We start from the raw sequence: 17,590 nt of genomic DNA on the forward strand, positions 1-17,590 counted from the left end.
CCCTCCAGGTGTTTTGGACTTCAACTCCCATAATTCCTAACAGCCTACCGGCTGTTAGGAATTATGGGAGTTGAAGTCCAAAACACCTGGAGGGAGGGCTGAAACACCTGGAGGGAGGGCCGGAGTTGGCCCATTCCTGATATACACCTATAGACAAAGTTAATTTCTCACACAATATATGTGTCCAAAATCCAAAATACTTCTGGTCCCAAGCATTTTGGATAAGGAAGACTCAACTTGGTATAGTTTGAAAAGAGTACCTCCCCTACCTCCAGCATGACACCTTTGGGGCCTTCACTGGTCCGTCATCACCCGGACAAACTCCTCGTAGTTCACTTTCCCGTCTCCGTCCAGATCTGCTTCCTTGATCATCTGGTCCACTTCTGCATCTGTCAGCTTCTCGCCCAGGTTGGTCATGACGTGCCGCAGCTCCCCCACGGTGATGTAGCCGTTCCCGTTCTTGTCGAAGACCCGGAAGGCCTCTCGGATCTCCGCCTCCTGATCCTCGTTGCTCTTCATATTCTTAGCCACCAGAGCGAGGAATTTGGGAAAGTCCACCTTGCCATTGTGGTTGGCTTCCACATCGCGGACAATTTCCTGGAGTTCAATCTCGGTGAGGTTGTGGCCCAAGGACCTCAGGACGACCCCCAGCTCGGCGGTGGTGACAGCCCCATCTCCATCTTTGTCAAACAGGGTGAAGGCCTCTTTGTATTCGGCCAGCTGCTCCTTTGTAAAATGATGAGCCATGTTGACACCTGTAATCCCACCTGGCACACTTGTTATCGTTGCCGAAACTGGAAAATTGGGAAGAGAAAGAAGGCAATAAATGTGGTCCACACCCTTTTTAATGACCCAAGGTCCTTATTTGCAAGGAACCCATGGGAAGAATAGGATCGGCACTCATTGCTGACACTCATATAGGGTTGTTGGAGTAGAGGATGCTCTGCAACCAGATTTCGACCTCTCCGCAACCTCTGAAATGGATGTTGAAACTTTGGGGTGTCTACACTATAGAATGGATGCAGCTTGACACCATTTTAACAGCCTTGGCTCAGTTATCCTGGGATCCCAAGCCTTCTCTGCCAAACAACAAATTGTAGAATCCCATAGCACTGAAACATCACAAAGTGGTATCACACTGCATTCATTCTGCAGTGCAGAACAGCCATGGACAAACTTTGGCTCTCCAAGTGTTTTGGACTTCAAAATTGTAGATGCACCTTAACAGAAGTTTTGCCTCTTTTGTAGGAAGTCTAGACTTCAGGTGCATTCCCTTATTTCATGACTTCTTGGTTCTCTTGCTCACAAACTGCCGCAATTTGACAAGGACAGCCCAGAATAATCCTCTGCCGTGCCATTTTCTCACTGCTTGTAAAAAGGTGCCTTACAATGTAAGTAAGAGCAGCTCAAACAATTCATAATACAATTACAATGGGAGGGAATCCAAATATTTGTCGCCTTGGGTTGTTGTAGGTTTTCTCGGGCTATAAGGTCATGTTCTAGAGGCATTCTCTCCTGACGTTTCGCCTGCATCTATGGCAAGCATCCTCAGAGGTAGTGAGGTCTGATAAGTCTACAGAGGGACCACCAAACGCAGCAGCATTGCCCAAACACGAATCAAGGAACATGAAAGGCACTGCAGACTCCTTCAACCAGAGAAGTCAGCCATAGCAGAGCACCTGATGAACCAGCCTGGACACAGCATATTATTTGAGAACACAGAAATGCTGGACCACTCTCACAACCACCATGTCAGGCTACACAGAGAAGCCATTGAAATCCATGAGCATGTGGACAATTTCAACAGAAAGGAGGAAACCATGAAAATGAACAAAATCTGGCTACCACTATTAAAAAACTCTAAAATTACAACAGCAAAACCTCTAGAGAGGAAACAAACAAGGACATCTAATCACCTCTCAACAAAAGTTTGCTCCAGGCACTGTCAGACCTTGATTATATGCTAATCAAGGTGGTCAGTTGAAACATTCACACCTAGCTCCAGCAGACAAGAGTCCTTTGTCCCACCCTGGTCATTCCACATATATATGAACCCATTTTCCTACTTCCAACAGACCTCACTACCTCTGAGGATGCTTGCCCTAGATGCAGGCGAAACGTCAGGAGAAAATGCCTCTAGAACATGGCCATATAACCCGGAAAAAAACTACAACAACCCAGTGATTCCGGCCATGAAAGCCTTCGACAATACAATTCATAATACAATTAAAATGGGAGGGAATCCAAACATTTGTCGCCTTCATTCCAATAGATATGCAAATCCTCCATTCTTTTACATCCAGGAAGGGAAAGAAAGTGAAAGGTGGTCCTTTTACAACTCAGGAAATCATAAAACAGTGAGTGAATCTGCAAAAGCAAATATAGGGTTTCCCCGCCACTTCCTGCCTCACACCTTAAAGAGGGTGGAAGTTCAAGGGCGCAGAGCTCATGTTGACTTCTGCATACGCATCCATGCGCTCCTATTTCAAAGCCTGGCTGTCATTTACATTCAGGACACACAAACATGTGAAAAAACGAAACAAAGAGGACACAATAGTGATACGCGCAAAGAGAAACTGGCAAGGAGCACATCCTGTTTTGCCCTGAGTCACCTCTTTGAAAGGCAGATTGGGAGAGGCAAGGAAAGAGAAGTGAAAGGAAGGCATCTACGTTCCTCTTCCCGGCGGATTGTGGTGACGTTATGGATAGTAAAAGGAAAGGATACAAATACAATGGACGCTTGGTATCCATCAGGATTTGGTTCCAGAACTCCTTGGATGCTCAAGTCCCATTATAGACAATGCCGTAGTAAAATGGCATGCCTTATATAAACATGAAAAATCAAGCTTTGCTTTTTGGATCTTCAAGCCATGGATTGATGGAATCCATGGAGAAATAAACTATGAGTACGGAGAGCCTGTTGTTGTTGTTGTTGTTACAAGCTGGGTAAATGCAGAGAATGCCGTGCATGTAGTGTACCTGGATTTCAGGAAGGCCTTCCTTCAACAAGGGCCCCCATGACCTTCTGGCAAGGAAACCCGTCCAATGTGAGCGAGGCAAAACTATGGTGAGGTGGATCTGTAATGCAAAATTACAGCTATGAAGTTATGGTTGGGGTCACCACAACATGAGGAACTGTATTAAGCGGTTGTGGCATTTGGAAGGATGAGGACCACTGGTGTAGATGCAAAATCACAGTTATGAAGTTATGGTTGGGGGTCACCACAACATGAGGAAGTGCATTAAGGGATCGAGGCATTAGGAAGGTTGAGAACTACTGGTGCAGATGAAAAATTACAGTTATGAAGTTATGGTTGGGGGTCACCACAACATAAGGAAGTGCATTAAGGGGTCGTGGCATTAGGAAGGTTGAGAAACACTGGTGGAGATGCAAAATTACAGTTTTGAAGTTATGTTTGAGGGTCATGGCATTAGGAAGATTGAGAACCACTTGTGTAGATGCAAAATCACAGTTATGAAGTTACGGTTGGGGGTCATCACAACATGAGGAACTGTATTAAGGGGTTGTGGTATTAGGAAGGTTGAGAACCACTGGTGGAGATGCAAAATTACAGCTATGAAGTTATGGTTGGGGTCACCACAACATGAGAAACTGTATTAAGCGGTTGTAGCATTGGGAAGGATGAGGACCACTGGTGTAGATGAGAAATCACAGTCATGAAGTTATGGTTGGGGGTCATCACAACATGAAGAACTTTATTAAGGGGTCGTGGCATTAGGAAGGTTGAGAACCACTGGTGGAGATGCAAAATTACAGTTATGAAGTTATGGTTGGGGGTTACGGCATTACGAAGGTTGAGAACCACTGGTGTAAATGCAAAATTACAGCTAATGAAGTTATGGCTGGGAATCACCACAACATGAGGAACTGTATTAAGAGGTTGTGGCATTCGGAAGGATGAGGACCATTGGTGTAGATGCAAAATTACAGTTATGGAGTTATGGTTGGGGGTCATCACAACATCAGGAACTGTATTAAGGGGTTGTGGCATTAGGAAGGTTGAGAACCACTGGTGGAGATGCAAAATTACAGCTAATGAAGTTATGGTTGGGAGTCACCACAACATGAGGAACTGTATTAAGGGGTCGTGGCATTCGGAAAGATGAGGAGCACTGGTGTAGATGCAAAATCACAGTTATGAAGTTATGGTTGGAGGTCGCCACAACATGAGGAACTGTATTAAGGGGTTGCAGCACTACGAAGGTTGAGAACCACTGGTGGAGATGCAAAATCACAGTCATTACGTTATTGTTGGAGGTCACCACAACATGAGTAACTGTATTAAGGGGTTGTGGCATTCGGAAGGATGAGGACCACTGGTGTAGATGCAAAATCACAGTTATGAAGTTATGGTTGGAGGTCGCCACAACATGAGGAACTGCATTAAGGGGTCACAGCATTAGGAAGGTTGAGAAATCCTATCCTAGAAGGCAAAATGACTGAACTGAGCCTGACCTATTTTGACCACATCATGGAAAAAATAATGATGCTTGGCAATAAGAAAAACAGGAAGTTGCACCCCAAATTAATAGACTGGATCAAGAAAGTCGTAGGGCTTATTCTGCAAGACCTCGATAGTGCTGCAGAGGTTAGAGAGACTCAGAAGTCTATGTCCCTCCAAACAAGAGAGTTTCCATTGATCCTCCTGCCTTGAAGTGACCCACAAAGACTGGACCCTGAGACCTGGCCACCCTTTCCAAATCCCTTTTGCTTCTCACCTGAAATGATCCTGTGTCCCGTCCTGGGCTCCACAATCCAAGAAGGAGATGGACTCTACGCTGGAAGGTGCCTCGAGAAGGTCTGGAAACCATGAACCCTTCTGAGGAGCAACTCACGCAATGAGTCTGTGTAGCTTGGAGAGCAGAAAGTCGAGAGGTGACACGAGAGCCATGTTTAAATATTTGAAAGGATATCATATTGAAGATGGAGCCTGGCTTGTTTCCTGCCGCTCCAGAAACTAGGACATGGAACAATGAATTCAAAACTGCAGGAGAAGAGATTCGACCTGAACATGAGGAAGGATTTTCAGATGGTGAGATGCTGCCTCTGAGTATGGTGGGACCTCCTTCTCCTGGAGGTTTTCAAGGCATTGGCTGGATAGCCATGTCGAGAGAGTTTGTAACAGAAGCTGGATGGCTATCTGTCAGGAGGGATTGGATTGTGTCTTTCTGTCTGGCAGAAGGGGGTTGGAATGGATGGCCTTTGGGGGTGTCCATCTACACTGCCATATAATGCGGGAAAGTGCATCATATGTACAGTGTAGACTCATATGACTTAGTTCAACTGCATTATATGAGCCTGGCCAAGTTTTGCCTCTCCAAGTGTTTTGGACTTCAACTCCCACAATTCCTAACAGCCTCAGGCCCCTTCCTTTTCCCCTTCAGCTGTTTAAGGGGGTTGAGAGGACACATGTATAAACATGTGAAAGGGTGTCCCAAGGAAGAGGGAACAGGCTTCCTTTCTGCTGCCCTTGAAACTAGGACTCAATGGAGCAATGGGTTCAAACGACAGGAAAGGAGACTCCACCTGAGCATTAGGAAGACCTTCCTGACTGTTAGAGCTGTTCAGCAGTGGAACTCTCTGCCTCAGAGTGTGGTGGAAGCTCTTCCTTGGAGGCTTTTAAACAGAGGCTGGATCGCCACCTGTCAGGGGTACTTTGATTATGCTTTTCCTGCATGGCAGAATGGGACGACATGGCACATGTGGTCTCTTCCAACTCTATTAGTCTATGATTTCCTAATTGAGTCTATCATAAAAACATGGAAAACTGCAAAAACTTGGTTTTGTTTTGCTTTTGTTTGTTTGTTTGTTTTGCAAGAGGGACATCTTTCTATGGCACATTTTGCTATAGTTTATCAATGGACATCTCAATGAGTCTCAACCAATTCAACCTAGAAAATGAAATTTCTGGAGTAGAATAACTACTTTCAAAGTAAGAACTGCACAATTAATCAGGAAATAATGCTTGCAAACCAGGAACAGAACGTGAGTATAGTGTCTAGATCCAGGGAAGTCATGCTACTTATGCTCTATTTCACCTTTCTTAGGCCATACCTGGAATATTGTGTCCAATTCTGGGCACCACAATTGACGAGAGATGTTGACAAGCTGGAATGTGTCCAGAGGAGGGCGACTCAAATGATCAAGGGTCTGGAGATCAAGCCCTATGAGGAGCAGCTTAAGGAGCTAAGCATGTTTAGCCTGAAGGAGCGAAGGCTGAGAGGAGATATGATGAGGGCCATGTATAAATATGTGAGAGGAAGTCATAGGGAGGAGGGAGCAAGCTTGTTTTGATCAAGGGTCTGGAGAACAAGCCCTATGAGGAGCGGCTTAAGGAGCTGGGCATGTTTAGCCTGAAGAGGAGAAGGCTGAGAGGAGATATGATGAGGGCCATGTATAAATATGTGAGAGGAAGTCATAGGGAGGAGGGGGCAAGCTTGTTTTGATCAAAGGTCTGAAGAACAAGCCCTATGAGGAGCAGCTTAAAGAGCTGGGCATGTTTAGCCTGAAGAAGCGAAGGCTCAGAGGAGATATGATAGCCATGTATAAATATGTGGGAGGAAGTCATAGGGAGGAGGGAGCAAGATTGTTTTCTGCTTCCCTGGAGACTAGGACGCAATGGAACAATGGCTTCAAACTACAAGAAAGGAGATTCCACCTGAACATGAGGAAGAACTTCCTGACTGTGAGAGCCGTTCAGCAGTGGAACTCTCTGCCCCAGAGTGTGGTGGAGGCTCCTTCTTTGGAAGCTTTTAAACAGAGGCTGGATGGCCATCGGTCAGGGGTGCTTTGAATGCGACTTTCCTGCTTCTTGGCAGAATGGGGTTGGACTGGATGGCCCATGAGGTCTCTTCCAACTCTATGATTCATAGTGTTACATAATGTAATGAATTTCAAACTGCGTTATATTGCAGTGTAGATGGGAGCCTAAGATTCTGTGATTCTACAGGTGATGGTAGGGGCCAAAAGACCCAACAGAAGATTCTTTGTTCTGTTTGCATGTTGACTTTCGGGTGCCAAACTGCCTTGTTTTTGCAGACTTGCTTCTTTATTTAGCAAAGAGAAACAAAGCAGCAGACAATTCCCAGGTTGCGGTTGTTTGCCTCTCCTCCGACCGGCTCCTCTCCGCTTCTTGGGTGAAACTGGCACGCTTCCACCTATTCTTCGCTCTCCGGCGCGGCTGAACTTTCACGGTTATCGGGTGACCTTTGCTGGCCTCCTGCCTTCCTTTCCACCTCTTGCTCCGTCTCTCTTTCTTTGGGCGGCAGCCAAGGTGTGGTTTCGTAACCGTTTCAGACCAACAGCCATCCAAAGAAAGAAAAGGAATACACACACACATATATATATACACAAAAAACCCACAAATGCTGTTGGTTATGACATGAAGTTTCCAGAAAGCATCTTGGAAAAGGTTGCCAAATTGGTTGCAGCAGATCGGTTGGAGTGGGATCATGTCTCCATTTGGAAAAGAATATTGGTTTATGCCACTTAACAAAGGAGAACCAGACTTCCACATTCACTGAGCAAATTGTGTGTGTGTGTGTGACTAATCTGATCTATTGTCAGGGTTGGGAGGACAATAAAGCTATTGTCCTTTTAACCCTGTTCTACGCCTGCGAAACGTGGACTGTCTACAGACACCACATGCAACTCCTGGAACGATTCCATCAGCGCTGCCTCCGGAAAATCCTGCAAATCTCTTGGGAAGACAAGCGGACAAATGTCAGCGTGCTGGAAGAAGCAAAGACCACCAGCATTGAAACGATGGTCCTCCGCCATCAACTCCGCTGGACTGGCCACGTTGTCCGGATGCCTGACCACCGTCTCCCAAAGCAGTTGCTCTACTCTGAACTTAAGAACGGAAAACGGAACGTTCGTGGATAGGAAAAGAGATTGAAAGATGGCCTCAAAGCCAACCTTAAAAACTCTGGCATAGACACTGAGAACTGGGAAGCCCTGGCCCTTGAGCGCCCCAGCTGGAGGTCAGCTGTGACCAGCAGTGCTGCAGAATTCGAGGAGGCACGAGTGGAGGGTGAAAGAGAGAAACGTGCCAGGAGGAAGGCGCATCAAGCCAACCCCGACCGGGACCGCCTTCCACCTGGAAACCAATACCCTCACTGCGGGAGAAGATGCGGGTCAAGAATAGGGCTCCACAGCCACCTACAAATCCACAAGGAAACCCATCATGGAAGACCATCTTACTCATCCAACGAGGGATCGCCTAAGTAAGTAAGTAATCTGATCTCTTTTTTCGATAGAGTTACAAGTTGCATAAATACAGGGAATGCCATGGATGTAGTGTACCTGGACTTCAGTAAGGCCTTCGACAAGGTTCCCCATGACCTTCTGTCAAGGAAACTAGTCCAATGTGGGCTAGGCAAAACTACGGTGAGGTGGATCTGTAATTGATAGCGGACGAACCCAGACGGTGATTCTCCCCAAGGCTTGCTCTTCATCCTGGAAAGAAGTGATGAGCAGAGTGCCATCAGCGGAACCGATCCTGCTCAGGATCTTCATTAATGACTTAGACGAAGGGTTAGAAGGTAGGATCATCAAGTTTGAAGACGACACCAAATTGGGAGGGAGAGCCAATACTCTAGAGGATAGGAGCAGGATTCAAAACGATCTTGACAGATTAGAGAGATGATGGGCCAAACTAACAAAATGAAGTTCAACAGGGACAAATGCAAGATACTCCACTTAGGCAGGAAAAATGAAATGCAAAGATACAGAATGGGGGACGATGCCTGGCTCGAGAGCATGACATGTGAAAAAGATTTTGGAGTCCTCGTGGACAGGAAGTTAAACATGAGCCAACAATGGGATGCTGCAGCTAAAAAAGCCAATGGGATTTTGGCCTGTATCCATAGGAGTCTAGTGTCTAGATCCAGGGAAGTCATGCTTCCCATGCTCTATTCTGCTTTGGTTTGACGAAACCTGGAATACTGTGTCCAATTCTGGGCACCACAATTGGAGAAAGATATTGACAAGCTGGAATGTGTCCAGAGGAGGGCGACTAAAATGACCAAGGGTCTGGAGAACATGCCCTATGAGGAGCGGCTGAAAGAGCTGGGCATGTTTAGCCTGCAAACAAGAAGACTGAGAGGAGACATGATAGCCATGTATAAATATGTGTGGAGAAGTCATAGGGAGAAGGGAGCAAGCTTGTTTTCTGCTTCCCTGGAGACTAGGATGAGGAGCAATGGCTTTAAACTATGTATTGTATGTGAATTTGTGTCCCGGCATTGAATGTTTGCCATGTATATGCTGTGCTCCACCCTGAGTCCCCTTCGGGGTGAGAAGGGCGGAATATAAATGTTTTAAATAAATAAATAAATAAACTACATCAAAGGAGATTCCACCTGAACATGAGGAAGAACTTTCTGACTGTGAGAGCCGTTCAGCAGTGGAACTCTCTGCCCCGAAGTGTGGTGGAGGCTCCTTCTTTGGGGGCTTTTAAACTGGATGGATGACCATCTGTTGGGGGTGCTTTGAATGTGATTTTCCTGCTTTTTGGCAGAATGGGGCTGGACTGAATGGCCCACGAGGTCTCTTCCAACTCTAGGAGTCTATGATTCTGTGTGTGTGTGTGTGTATGTGCAGTTTTTCCACTTTTGTGGGGACATTTAGTGATTTTTACTTCCGCAAGAACCAAGGATTCAGAAGCCCGGTGTGCCTATCTAATCCAAAAGGCCAAATCCGACACAGACAGGTAGAAGGCAAAAGCAGAGGTTCATTCTCAATGGCCAAAGAGGATGTCAGCGGAGAAAGCACTTAAAAACACTGACATACACAATTGCAAAAACAGATCTTGTTAATTTCATTTGACAGCTATTTGAGAAATCTGTGCAAAGTCCTAATTAGTTGGAAAACATAAAATGAAGGTACGTTTCACTAGGTTTTGCAGAGCCACGCTTTGTATTTCACATTATTTTATATATTCCATAATTTTGAGGTTAGATTTCTCAATTTCTCCATGGAAGTGGAAGGACTATTGTCTTTCTTTGTTTCTCTCTCTCTCTCTTTCTCCATTTCTTGATTTATATCCCGTTCTTTTCCATCCAGGATCCAAGTTTACAGCATGCAAAACAAAACAGGCCTCGGTTTAAAACATTATTCATACCGAACTTAGAAACAAAAGAATTAAACAATGTCTCAGTTAAAAAAGCAAAAAGTTCCAAACAGTCTGAGAAAAGCAAGCCCTCCAATAAATTCAGATTGTTTCTGTTTCATTTATATTTTGGCTGTGTTTACTGTAATAGTTCAGTGTTGTAGTTTTAGTTTCTTTTTAAGCCTAGTGATGAAACTTGGATAATGCCATGTAACAACATCTTAAACATTTTCTGTCCTGGTTTGGAAGTGTTATTTCCTGTTTAATTGTGCGGTACTTACTTTCAAAGTAGTTGTTCTACTGCAGAAACTTCGTTTTTGTGGCCACAAACTATGTCGAATTGGTTGAGACAAGGCTTGTGCATTTCAAGGCGATCGCTAACCGTTTCTGCTTGCCAGATTCTGGAAGCCCCCCATATCCGTTTTCCAATGCCTCCCGAAAACGGGCATGTTGCCAAATGGGTGTTTTTGTTCTGCATCTGAAAAGAAATTATCTTTTTGGTCCATTCACGAGGCTCCACTTTCCCCTGGGAGTCTTTCCTTTCTTTCCTTCAAGGGAGCCTAGGTATTTATTTTTTTATTTATCGTGTCATCCGCAACCAAAACACAAATTTTGCAAACTTGGTAGCTGATTAAATGTCCTTTGACCAGTGTCTGGCCACTTGGAGTGCCTCTGGTGTTGCCGCAAGAAGGTCCTCCATGGTGCATGTAGCAGGGCTCAGGGTGCATTGCAGCAGGTGGTCAGTGGTTTGCTCTTCTCCACACTCACATGTTGTGGATTCCACTTTGTGGCCCCATTTCTTGAGGTTGGCTCTGCATCTCGTGGGGCCAGAGCGCAGTCTGTTCAGCGCCTTCCAAGTCGCCCAGTCTTCTGTGTGCCCAGGGGGGAGTCTCTCATCTGGTATCACCCACGGATTGAGGTGCTGGGTTTGAGCCTGCCACTTTTGAACTCTCGCTTGCTGAGGTGTTCCAGCGAGTGTCTCTAGATCTAAGAAAACTATTTCTTGATTTAAGTTGTTGACATGCTGGCTGATACCCAAACAAGGGATGAGCTGGAGATGACCTTGGTCCTTTCACTATTGGCTGCTACTTCCTGGCGGATGTCAGGTGGTGCAATACCGGCTAAGCAGTGTAATTTCTCCAGTGGTGTAGGGCGCAGACACCCCGTGATAATGCAGCATGTCTCATCAAGAGCCACATCCACTGTGTTAGCGTGGTGAGATGTGTTCCACACTGGGCATGCGTACTCAGCAGCAGAGTAGCACAGCGCAAGGGCAGATGTCTTCACTGTGTCTGGTTGTGATCCCCAGGTTGTGGCAGTCAGCTTTCGTATGATATTGTTTCTAGCACCCACTTTTTGCTTGATGTTCAGGCAGTGCTTCTTGTAGGTCAGAGCACGGTCCAGAGTGACTCCCAGGTATTTGGGTGCGCTGCAATGCTCCAGTGGGATTCCTTCCCAGGTCATCCTCAGAGCTCGGGATGCTTGTCTGTTCTTAAGGTGAAAGGCGCATGTCTGTGTTTTAGATGGATTAGGGATCAGTTGGTTTTCCCTGTAATAGGCAGTAAGAGCACCTAGAGCTTCGGAGAGCTTCTGTTCAACCATCTTAAAGCTCCCTGCTTGAGGAAGCCTAGGTGTCAGCAACAGGATGTAGAAAGCACCCCATCCAGGCTCCCTTTCCATGTCCTTCATTAAAGGTAAAGGTAAAGTTTTTCCCCTGACCTTAAGTCCAGTTGTGTCTGACTCAAGGGGGTGGTGCTCATCTCCATTCCTAAGCTGAAGAGCTGGTGCGGTCCATAGACATGTGGTCAGCATGAGTACATGGAGCCACATTATCTTCCATTACCTATTGATCTACTCAGACTTTGTTTTTGAATTGCTAGGTTGGCAGAAGCTGGGGCTAACAGCAGAAGCTCACCCTGCTCCCTGGATTTGAACCACCAACCTTTCGGTCAGCAGATTCAGCAACTTAGCAGTTTAACCCACCGCACCACTCATCCTTCATTAAGACCTGGATTTTAAAAAAACATAATAGTTAAGATGCCATGCTTTGTGGATCCTTTCCCTTCTGTTTGTAGAAGAGATTGGGTTTAATGTTTAATGTCTCTACTCTAGAGGAGAGGCAGATGAGAGCGCTAGCACAAGCAGCACCCCACACACAGCTTTCAAGGCATTTTAAGGAGGCCCAGGGAAGGAAAAGCAATGACCTGTAGCTCAGTGAAGCAAGCTATCCTTCCTGGACTACCTTAAAAATCCCCTCTGTTTTGTTTACTACCTGCAATCTCCTTTCTGCTTGGGGTTTTGCTTCCTTAAGGCTGTTTCTACTTTCTACTCTAGAGGAGAGGTAGGCTTCTCTTTTTGTTTGCTGGGATTACTATTATTATTATTATTATTATTATTTAATTATTATTATTATCAATAATAATTCAGTAGCAGAATTCAAAATGTCTTCCCAGTCAACCCATTTACCTCATGATATCTATTACAAATCCTCAGAGCTGGCCATTTGGGGTGCCTCTGGTGTTGCTGTAAGAAGGTCCTCCATTGTGCATTCGGCAGGGCTCAGGGTGCATTGTAGTAAGTGGTCAGTGGTTTGCTCTTCTCCACACTCGCATGTCGTGGACTTCAATTTGTGGCCCCATTTCTTAAGGTTGGCTCTGCATCTCGTGGTGCCAGAGCGCAGTCTGTTCAGCGCCTTCCAAGTCGCCCAGTCTTCTGTGTTCCCAGGAGGGAGTCTCTCATTCGGTATCACCTATCATAGAATCATAGAATCATAGAATCAAAGAGTTGGAAGAGACCTCATGGGCCATCCAGTCCAACCCTATCCAGTCCAACCCTATCGATTGAGGTTCCGGGTTTTTGCCTGCCACTTTTGGACTCTTGCTTGCTGAGGCGTTCCTGCAAGTATCTCTGTAGATCTTAGAAAACAATTTCTTGATTTAAGGCATTGACGTGCTGGCTGATACCCAAACAGAGGATGGGCTGGAGGTGTCAATGCCTTGGTCCTTTCACTATTGGCTGCTACTTCCCGGCGGATGTCAGGTGGTGCGATGCCTTGCTAAACAGTATGATTTCTCCAGTGGTGTGGGGCGCAGACATCCTGTGATAATGCAGCATGTCTCATTAAGAGCCACATCCACTGTTTTAGCGTGGTGAGATGTTTTCCACACCGGGCATGCATACTCAGCAGCAGAGTAGCACAACGCAAGGGCAGATGTCTTCACTGTGTCTGGTTGTGATCCCCAGGTTGTGGCAGTCAGCTTTTGTATGATATTGTTTCTAGCCTCCAGTTTTTGCTTGATATTTAAGCAGTGTTTCTTGTAGGTCGAAGCACGGTCCCATGTTTGCTGTAGAATGAATGCAGTCTTACACCACTTTAACTGCCAGGATTCAATGCTATGGAATTTTTGGATTTGTAGTTCAGTGAGGCACAGAGAAGGTTAAAGACCTTGTCATACTACAAATCCCAAGAACCTGTCACATTTATTTATTTATTTACAGTATTTATATTCCGCCCTTCTCACCCCACAGGGGATATACACATGGCAAACATTCAATGTCATAGACACACAACATATATAGACAGACACACAGAGGCTGTTTAACTTTCCATTAGGGTATGATTGAATTCCGACCACTGGGGGAGCTGTCACTTCACTGTCCACTTGTGATGGAGTACTTCCTCATTCTTTTGCACGCTGCTGGAGAGTTTTATGGCATCGTAAATTAGTTAAATTAGCCTCCCCGCATAAGAGGTACCTAAATTTCCTACTTGACAGCTGCAACTGTCTTTCGGGCTGCAAAGAATCATAGAATCATAGAATCCTAGAGTTGGAAGAGACCTCCTGGGCCATCCAGTCCAACCCCATTCTGCCAAGAAGCAGGAATATTGCATTCAAATCACCCCTGACAGATGGCCATCCAGCCTCTGTTTAAAAGCTTCCAAAGAAGGAGCCTCCACCACACTCCGGGGCAGAGAGTTCCACTGCTGAACAGCTCTCACAGTCAGGAAGTGCTTCCTCATGTTCAGATGGAATCTCCTTTCTTGTAGTTTGAAGCCGTTGCGTCCTAGTCTCCAAGGAAGTAGAAAACAAGCTTGCTCCCTCCTCCCTGTGGCTTCCTCTCACATATTTATACATGGATTATCATATCCCCTCTCATCCTTCTCTTCTTCAGGCTAAACGTGCCCAGCTCCTTAAGCCGCTCCTCATAGGGCTTGTTCTCCAGACCCTTGATCATTTTAGTCGCCCTCCTCTGTACTAGGCCTGGGTAACCACTGAAAAATTTGGTTCTAAACTCGTTTTGTTTTTAGGAGGCCCTTGCGTTTCGTTTTTTTTAATAATTCCGAAATTTTCCTTTAAAAAATTTCAAAATTTACGAAATTTCGTAAAATTACGAATCGATTCGTTAATGGCGGACGAGATTGTGCAATATGCTAAAAAAACCTCCAAATGGGACAGGGGGGACTTCTGAAGCTTCCCTCTCCCTCTGTTGTTGACTGTTGGTGTGATAAAACAAACAACAACTATAAAACTTGCACCAGACATGCCAAAATAATTACGAAATAATTATGAAATAATTTCGAAATAATTACGAAATAATTACGAAATAATTACGAAATAATTACGAAATAAATTGAAAAATTGTTTCGAATCTTTATTACTCCTCACACAATTCCTGCATGGCTCAATATTGGATCGTAAGCTAATTTAAATACGAATTAATAACGAATTACGAAATTAACGAACGAAACCACCCAAGCCTACTCTGGACACATTCCAGCTTGTCAATATATCTATTCAATTGTGGTGCCCAGAATGGGACACAATATTCCAGGTGTGGTCTAACCAAAGCAGAATAGAGCATGGGGAGCATGACTTCCCTGGACCTAGACAGCAAGGTCGACAGCAAGCTGCCCAAATTGGTCGGGCACTCACTCCGACCTGGGCTGGCTTCGAACTCATGACCTTTCGGTCAGTAGTGATCTTAATGCAGCTGACTCCCAGCCAGCTGTGCCACAGTCCCGGTGGCTCAGCCATGGTCTCGAAATGTAATTATTCTATAGCATAAATGCACACCAAGGTGTAGATCTCTTATTTCATACTGCAGATTCTCACTTTCAGTAAAGACAAAGGCCACCTTTGCTTTCTAGGTGTTTCCTCCTTCCTCCGCCTGGGTCCCGCTTTCCAAATGTGGCGGAGGAAGCCCTGATCTCTATCGGGGGAATTCAAAAGCGCCTGGCGCCCGTGTGGCTGGCAGAGAGTGTCGGGTCCAGGAACTGAAGTGTCATACTATCCCCAGCAATGTGCGCAGAGATGCTTCGGATGGGCTCCGGGCCAAAGCTGCCAGATGAACACACAAGGAAGGAGGAAAGAGATCCAAGTGCAGTGGATAGTAGCTCAGCTTTGCATGGTTTATACAAGGGCTGCTTGCTGTCATAGAATCCTGGAGTTGGAAGGGACCCCCAAGGGCCATCTAGTCCAACCCCATTTCCGCCAAACTGGAAAGGCACCATCCAAGCCCTCCTAACAGATTCTGCGACTGATTGTGCCATCAAAGTGGAAAATCTGGGGAAAGGGGAAGCCTGTAAATGGAAAAGCCGTATCTCAATTTTCATTCACTGGACCAAATTTGGCACAAATACCTGATACGCCCACATTTGAATACTGGTGTTTATTTATTTTGTCATTTGGGAGTTGTAGTAAAAGTAAAGGTTTTCCCCTGACATGAAGTCCAGTTGTGTCTGACTCTGAGGGTTGGTGCTCATCTCCATTTCTAAGTCGAAGAGCCGCCGTTGTCCGTAGATACTTCCAAGGCTATGTGGCCAGCATGACTGCTTGGAGCACCGTTACTTTTTCCACTGGAGCGGTACCTATTGATCTACTCACATTTCCATGTTTTCGAACTGCTAGGTTGCCAGAAACCGAGGCTGACAGCGGGAACTCCCGCTGCTCCCCGGACTCGAACCTGCAACCTTTCGGTCAACAAGTTCAGCAGCTCAGTGCTTTAATCCACTGCACCACCGGGGGCTCCCTTGGGAGTTGTAGTTGCTGGGATTTATAGTTCACCTAAAATCAAAGGGTGCCTTTCCCTCTGCCTTGAAGGGATGCGAGCCTCCCTCCAACCACGCATGCTCTCCCTCACCTGCATAGGCGCACCATGCTGCCATGCGCCGAGCACACCTGTTTGTTTGTTTGTTGTGGTCAAATGAAGCAGAGAGTGTTGGAGGACCGGGACATCCGTAGGGATACCAAGGTGCTTGTCTATAAAGCTATTGTCCTCCCAACCCTGCTCTATGCCTGCGAAACGTGGACTGTCTACAGACGTCACATGCAACTCCTGGAACGATTCCATCAGCGCTGCCTCCAGAAAATCCTGCAAATCTCTTGGGAAGACAAGCGGACAAACGTCAGTGTGTTGGAAGAAGCAAAGACCACCAGCATTGAAGCGATGGTCCTCCAACATCAACTCCGCTGGGCCGGCCATGTTGTCCGGATGCGTGACCACCGTCTCCCAAAGCAGTTGCTCTACTCTGAACTTAAGAACGGAAAACGGAACTTTGGTGGACAGGAAAAGAGATTGAAAGATGGGCTCAAAGCCAACCTTAAAATCTCTGGCATAGACACTGAGAACTGGGAAGCCCTGGCCCTTGAGCGCTCCAGCTGGAGGTCAGCTGTGACCAGCAGTGCTGCAGAATTCGAGGAGGCACGAGTGGAGGGTGAAAGAGAGAAACGTGCCAGGAGGAAGGCGTGTCAAGCCAACCCCGACCGGGACCACCTTCCACCTGGAAACCAATGCCTTCACTGTGGGAGAAGATGCAGAGCAAGAATAGGGCTCTGCATGAAGCCTATTGCTATGAATCCACAAGGAAACCCATCATGGAAGACCATCTATGAATCCACAAGGAAACCCATCATGGAATCCACAAGGAAACCCATCATGGAAGACCATCTTACTTGTCCAATGAGGGATCGCCTAAAAAAAGTGGCCTTCATTCAATCCCTTGGCAAAAAGAGCAAAATACATTGTGGGAAATTCTGGAGGAAACATGTACACAGGTGTCCAAGGTTTGCCTGTTGTATGCATTTTGTGCACATCTTTAGCAATATTTCTCCCTTCTCATAGCTGTCATTTTTGTGTGTACTTTCCCATACGGTGTATTAACTGTTATGAGCTCTTTTGTTGATTTTGTATTTATTTTTTACAGTTGAAAAGGGGATCGTACCATTCTGAAAAATGTAGATTTTCAGCATGCAACGACATTCCATTGCAAACGCAGAAACTTGATAAGTTTGTTGGAGAACAAGTCAGACCGTGGGTGTTGGGTCACCAAAGACCATAGCAAAATACAGTGTTTTCTGTTGGTCATGGGGGTTCTGTGGGGTAGCTTGGCTCTTTGACTGCAGGTGAACCTCAAATCCCAGCAACTACAACTCCCAAATGCCAAGGTCTATTTTCCA

General features: G+C 45.9%; 1 protein-coding gene across 2 annotated transcripts; it reads right to left on the reverse strand.

Annotated features, from left to right (window-relative positions):
• Positions 1-273: 273 nt before the first annotated feature.
• On the reverse strand, positions 274-10,474 carry LOC137097104 (calmodulin-like). 2 transcript variants are annotated; one of them, XM_067468401.1, is made up of 2 exons: positions 10,415-10,474; positions 274-794 (listed from the first exon to the last, which is right to left on the reverse strand). In XM_067468401.1, exon 2 carries the CDS (start codon positions 745-747, stop codon positions 295-297), a length of 453 nt encoding a protein of 150 aa, XP_067324502.1. In that variant the 5' UTR covers positions 748-794; positions 10,415-10,474; the 3' UTR covers positions 274-294. The 2 variants fall into 2 exon arrangements, with proteins under 2 accessions (XP_067324502.1, XP_067324503.1); XM_067468402.1 differs by lacking the exon at positions 10,415-10,474 and adding an exon at positions 4,741-4,865.
• Between the last annotated feature and the right edge of the window lie 7,116 nt (positions 10,475-17,590).

Source organism: Anolis sagrei, chromosome 5 (assembly GCF_037176765.1).
Source record: "Anolis sagrei isolate rAnoSag1 chromosome 5, rAnoSag1.mat, whole genome shotgun sequence".
Taxonomy (NCBI): Eukaryota; Metazoa; Chordata; class Lepidosauria; order Squamata; family Dactyloidae; genus Anolis; species Anolis sagrei.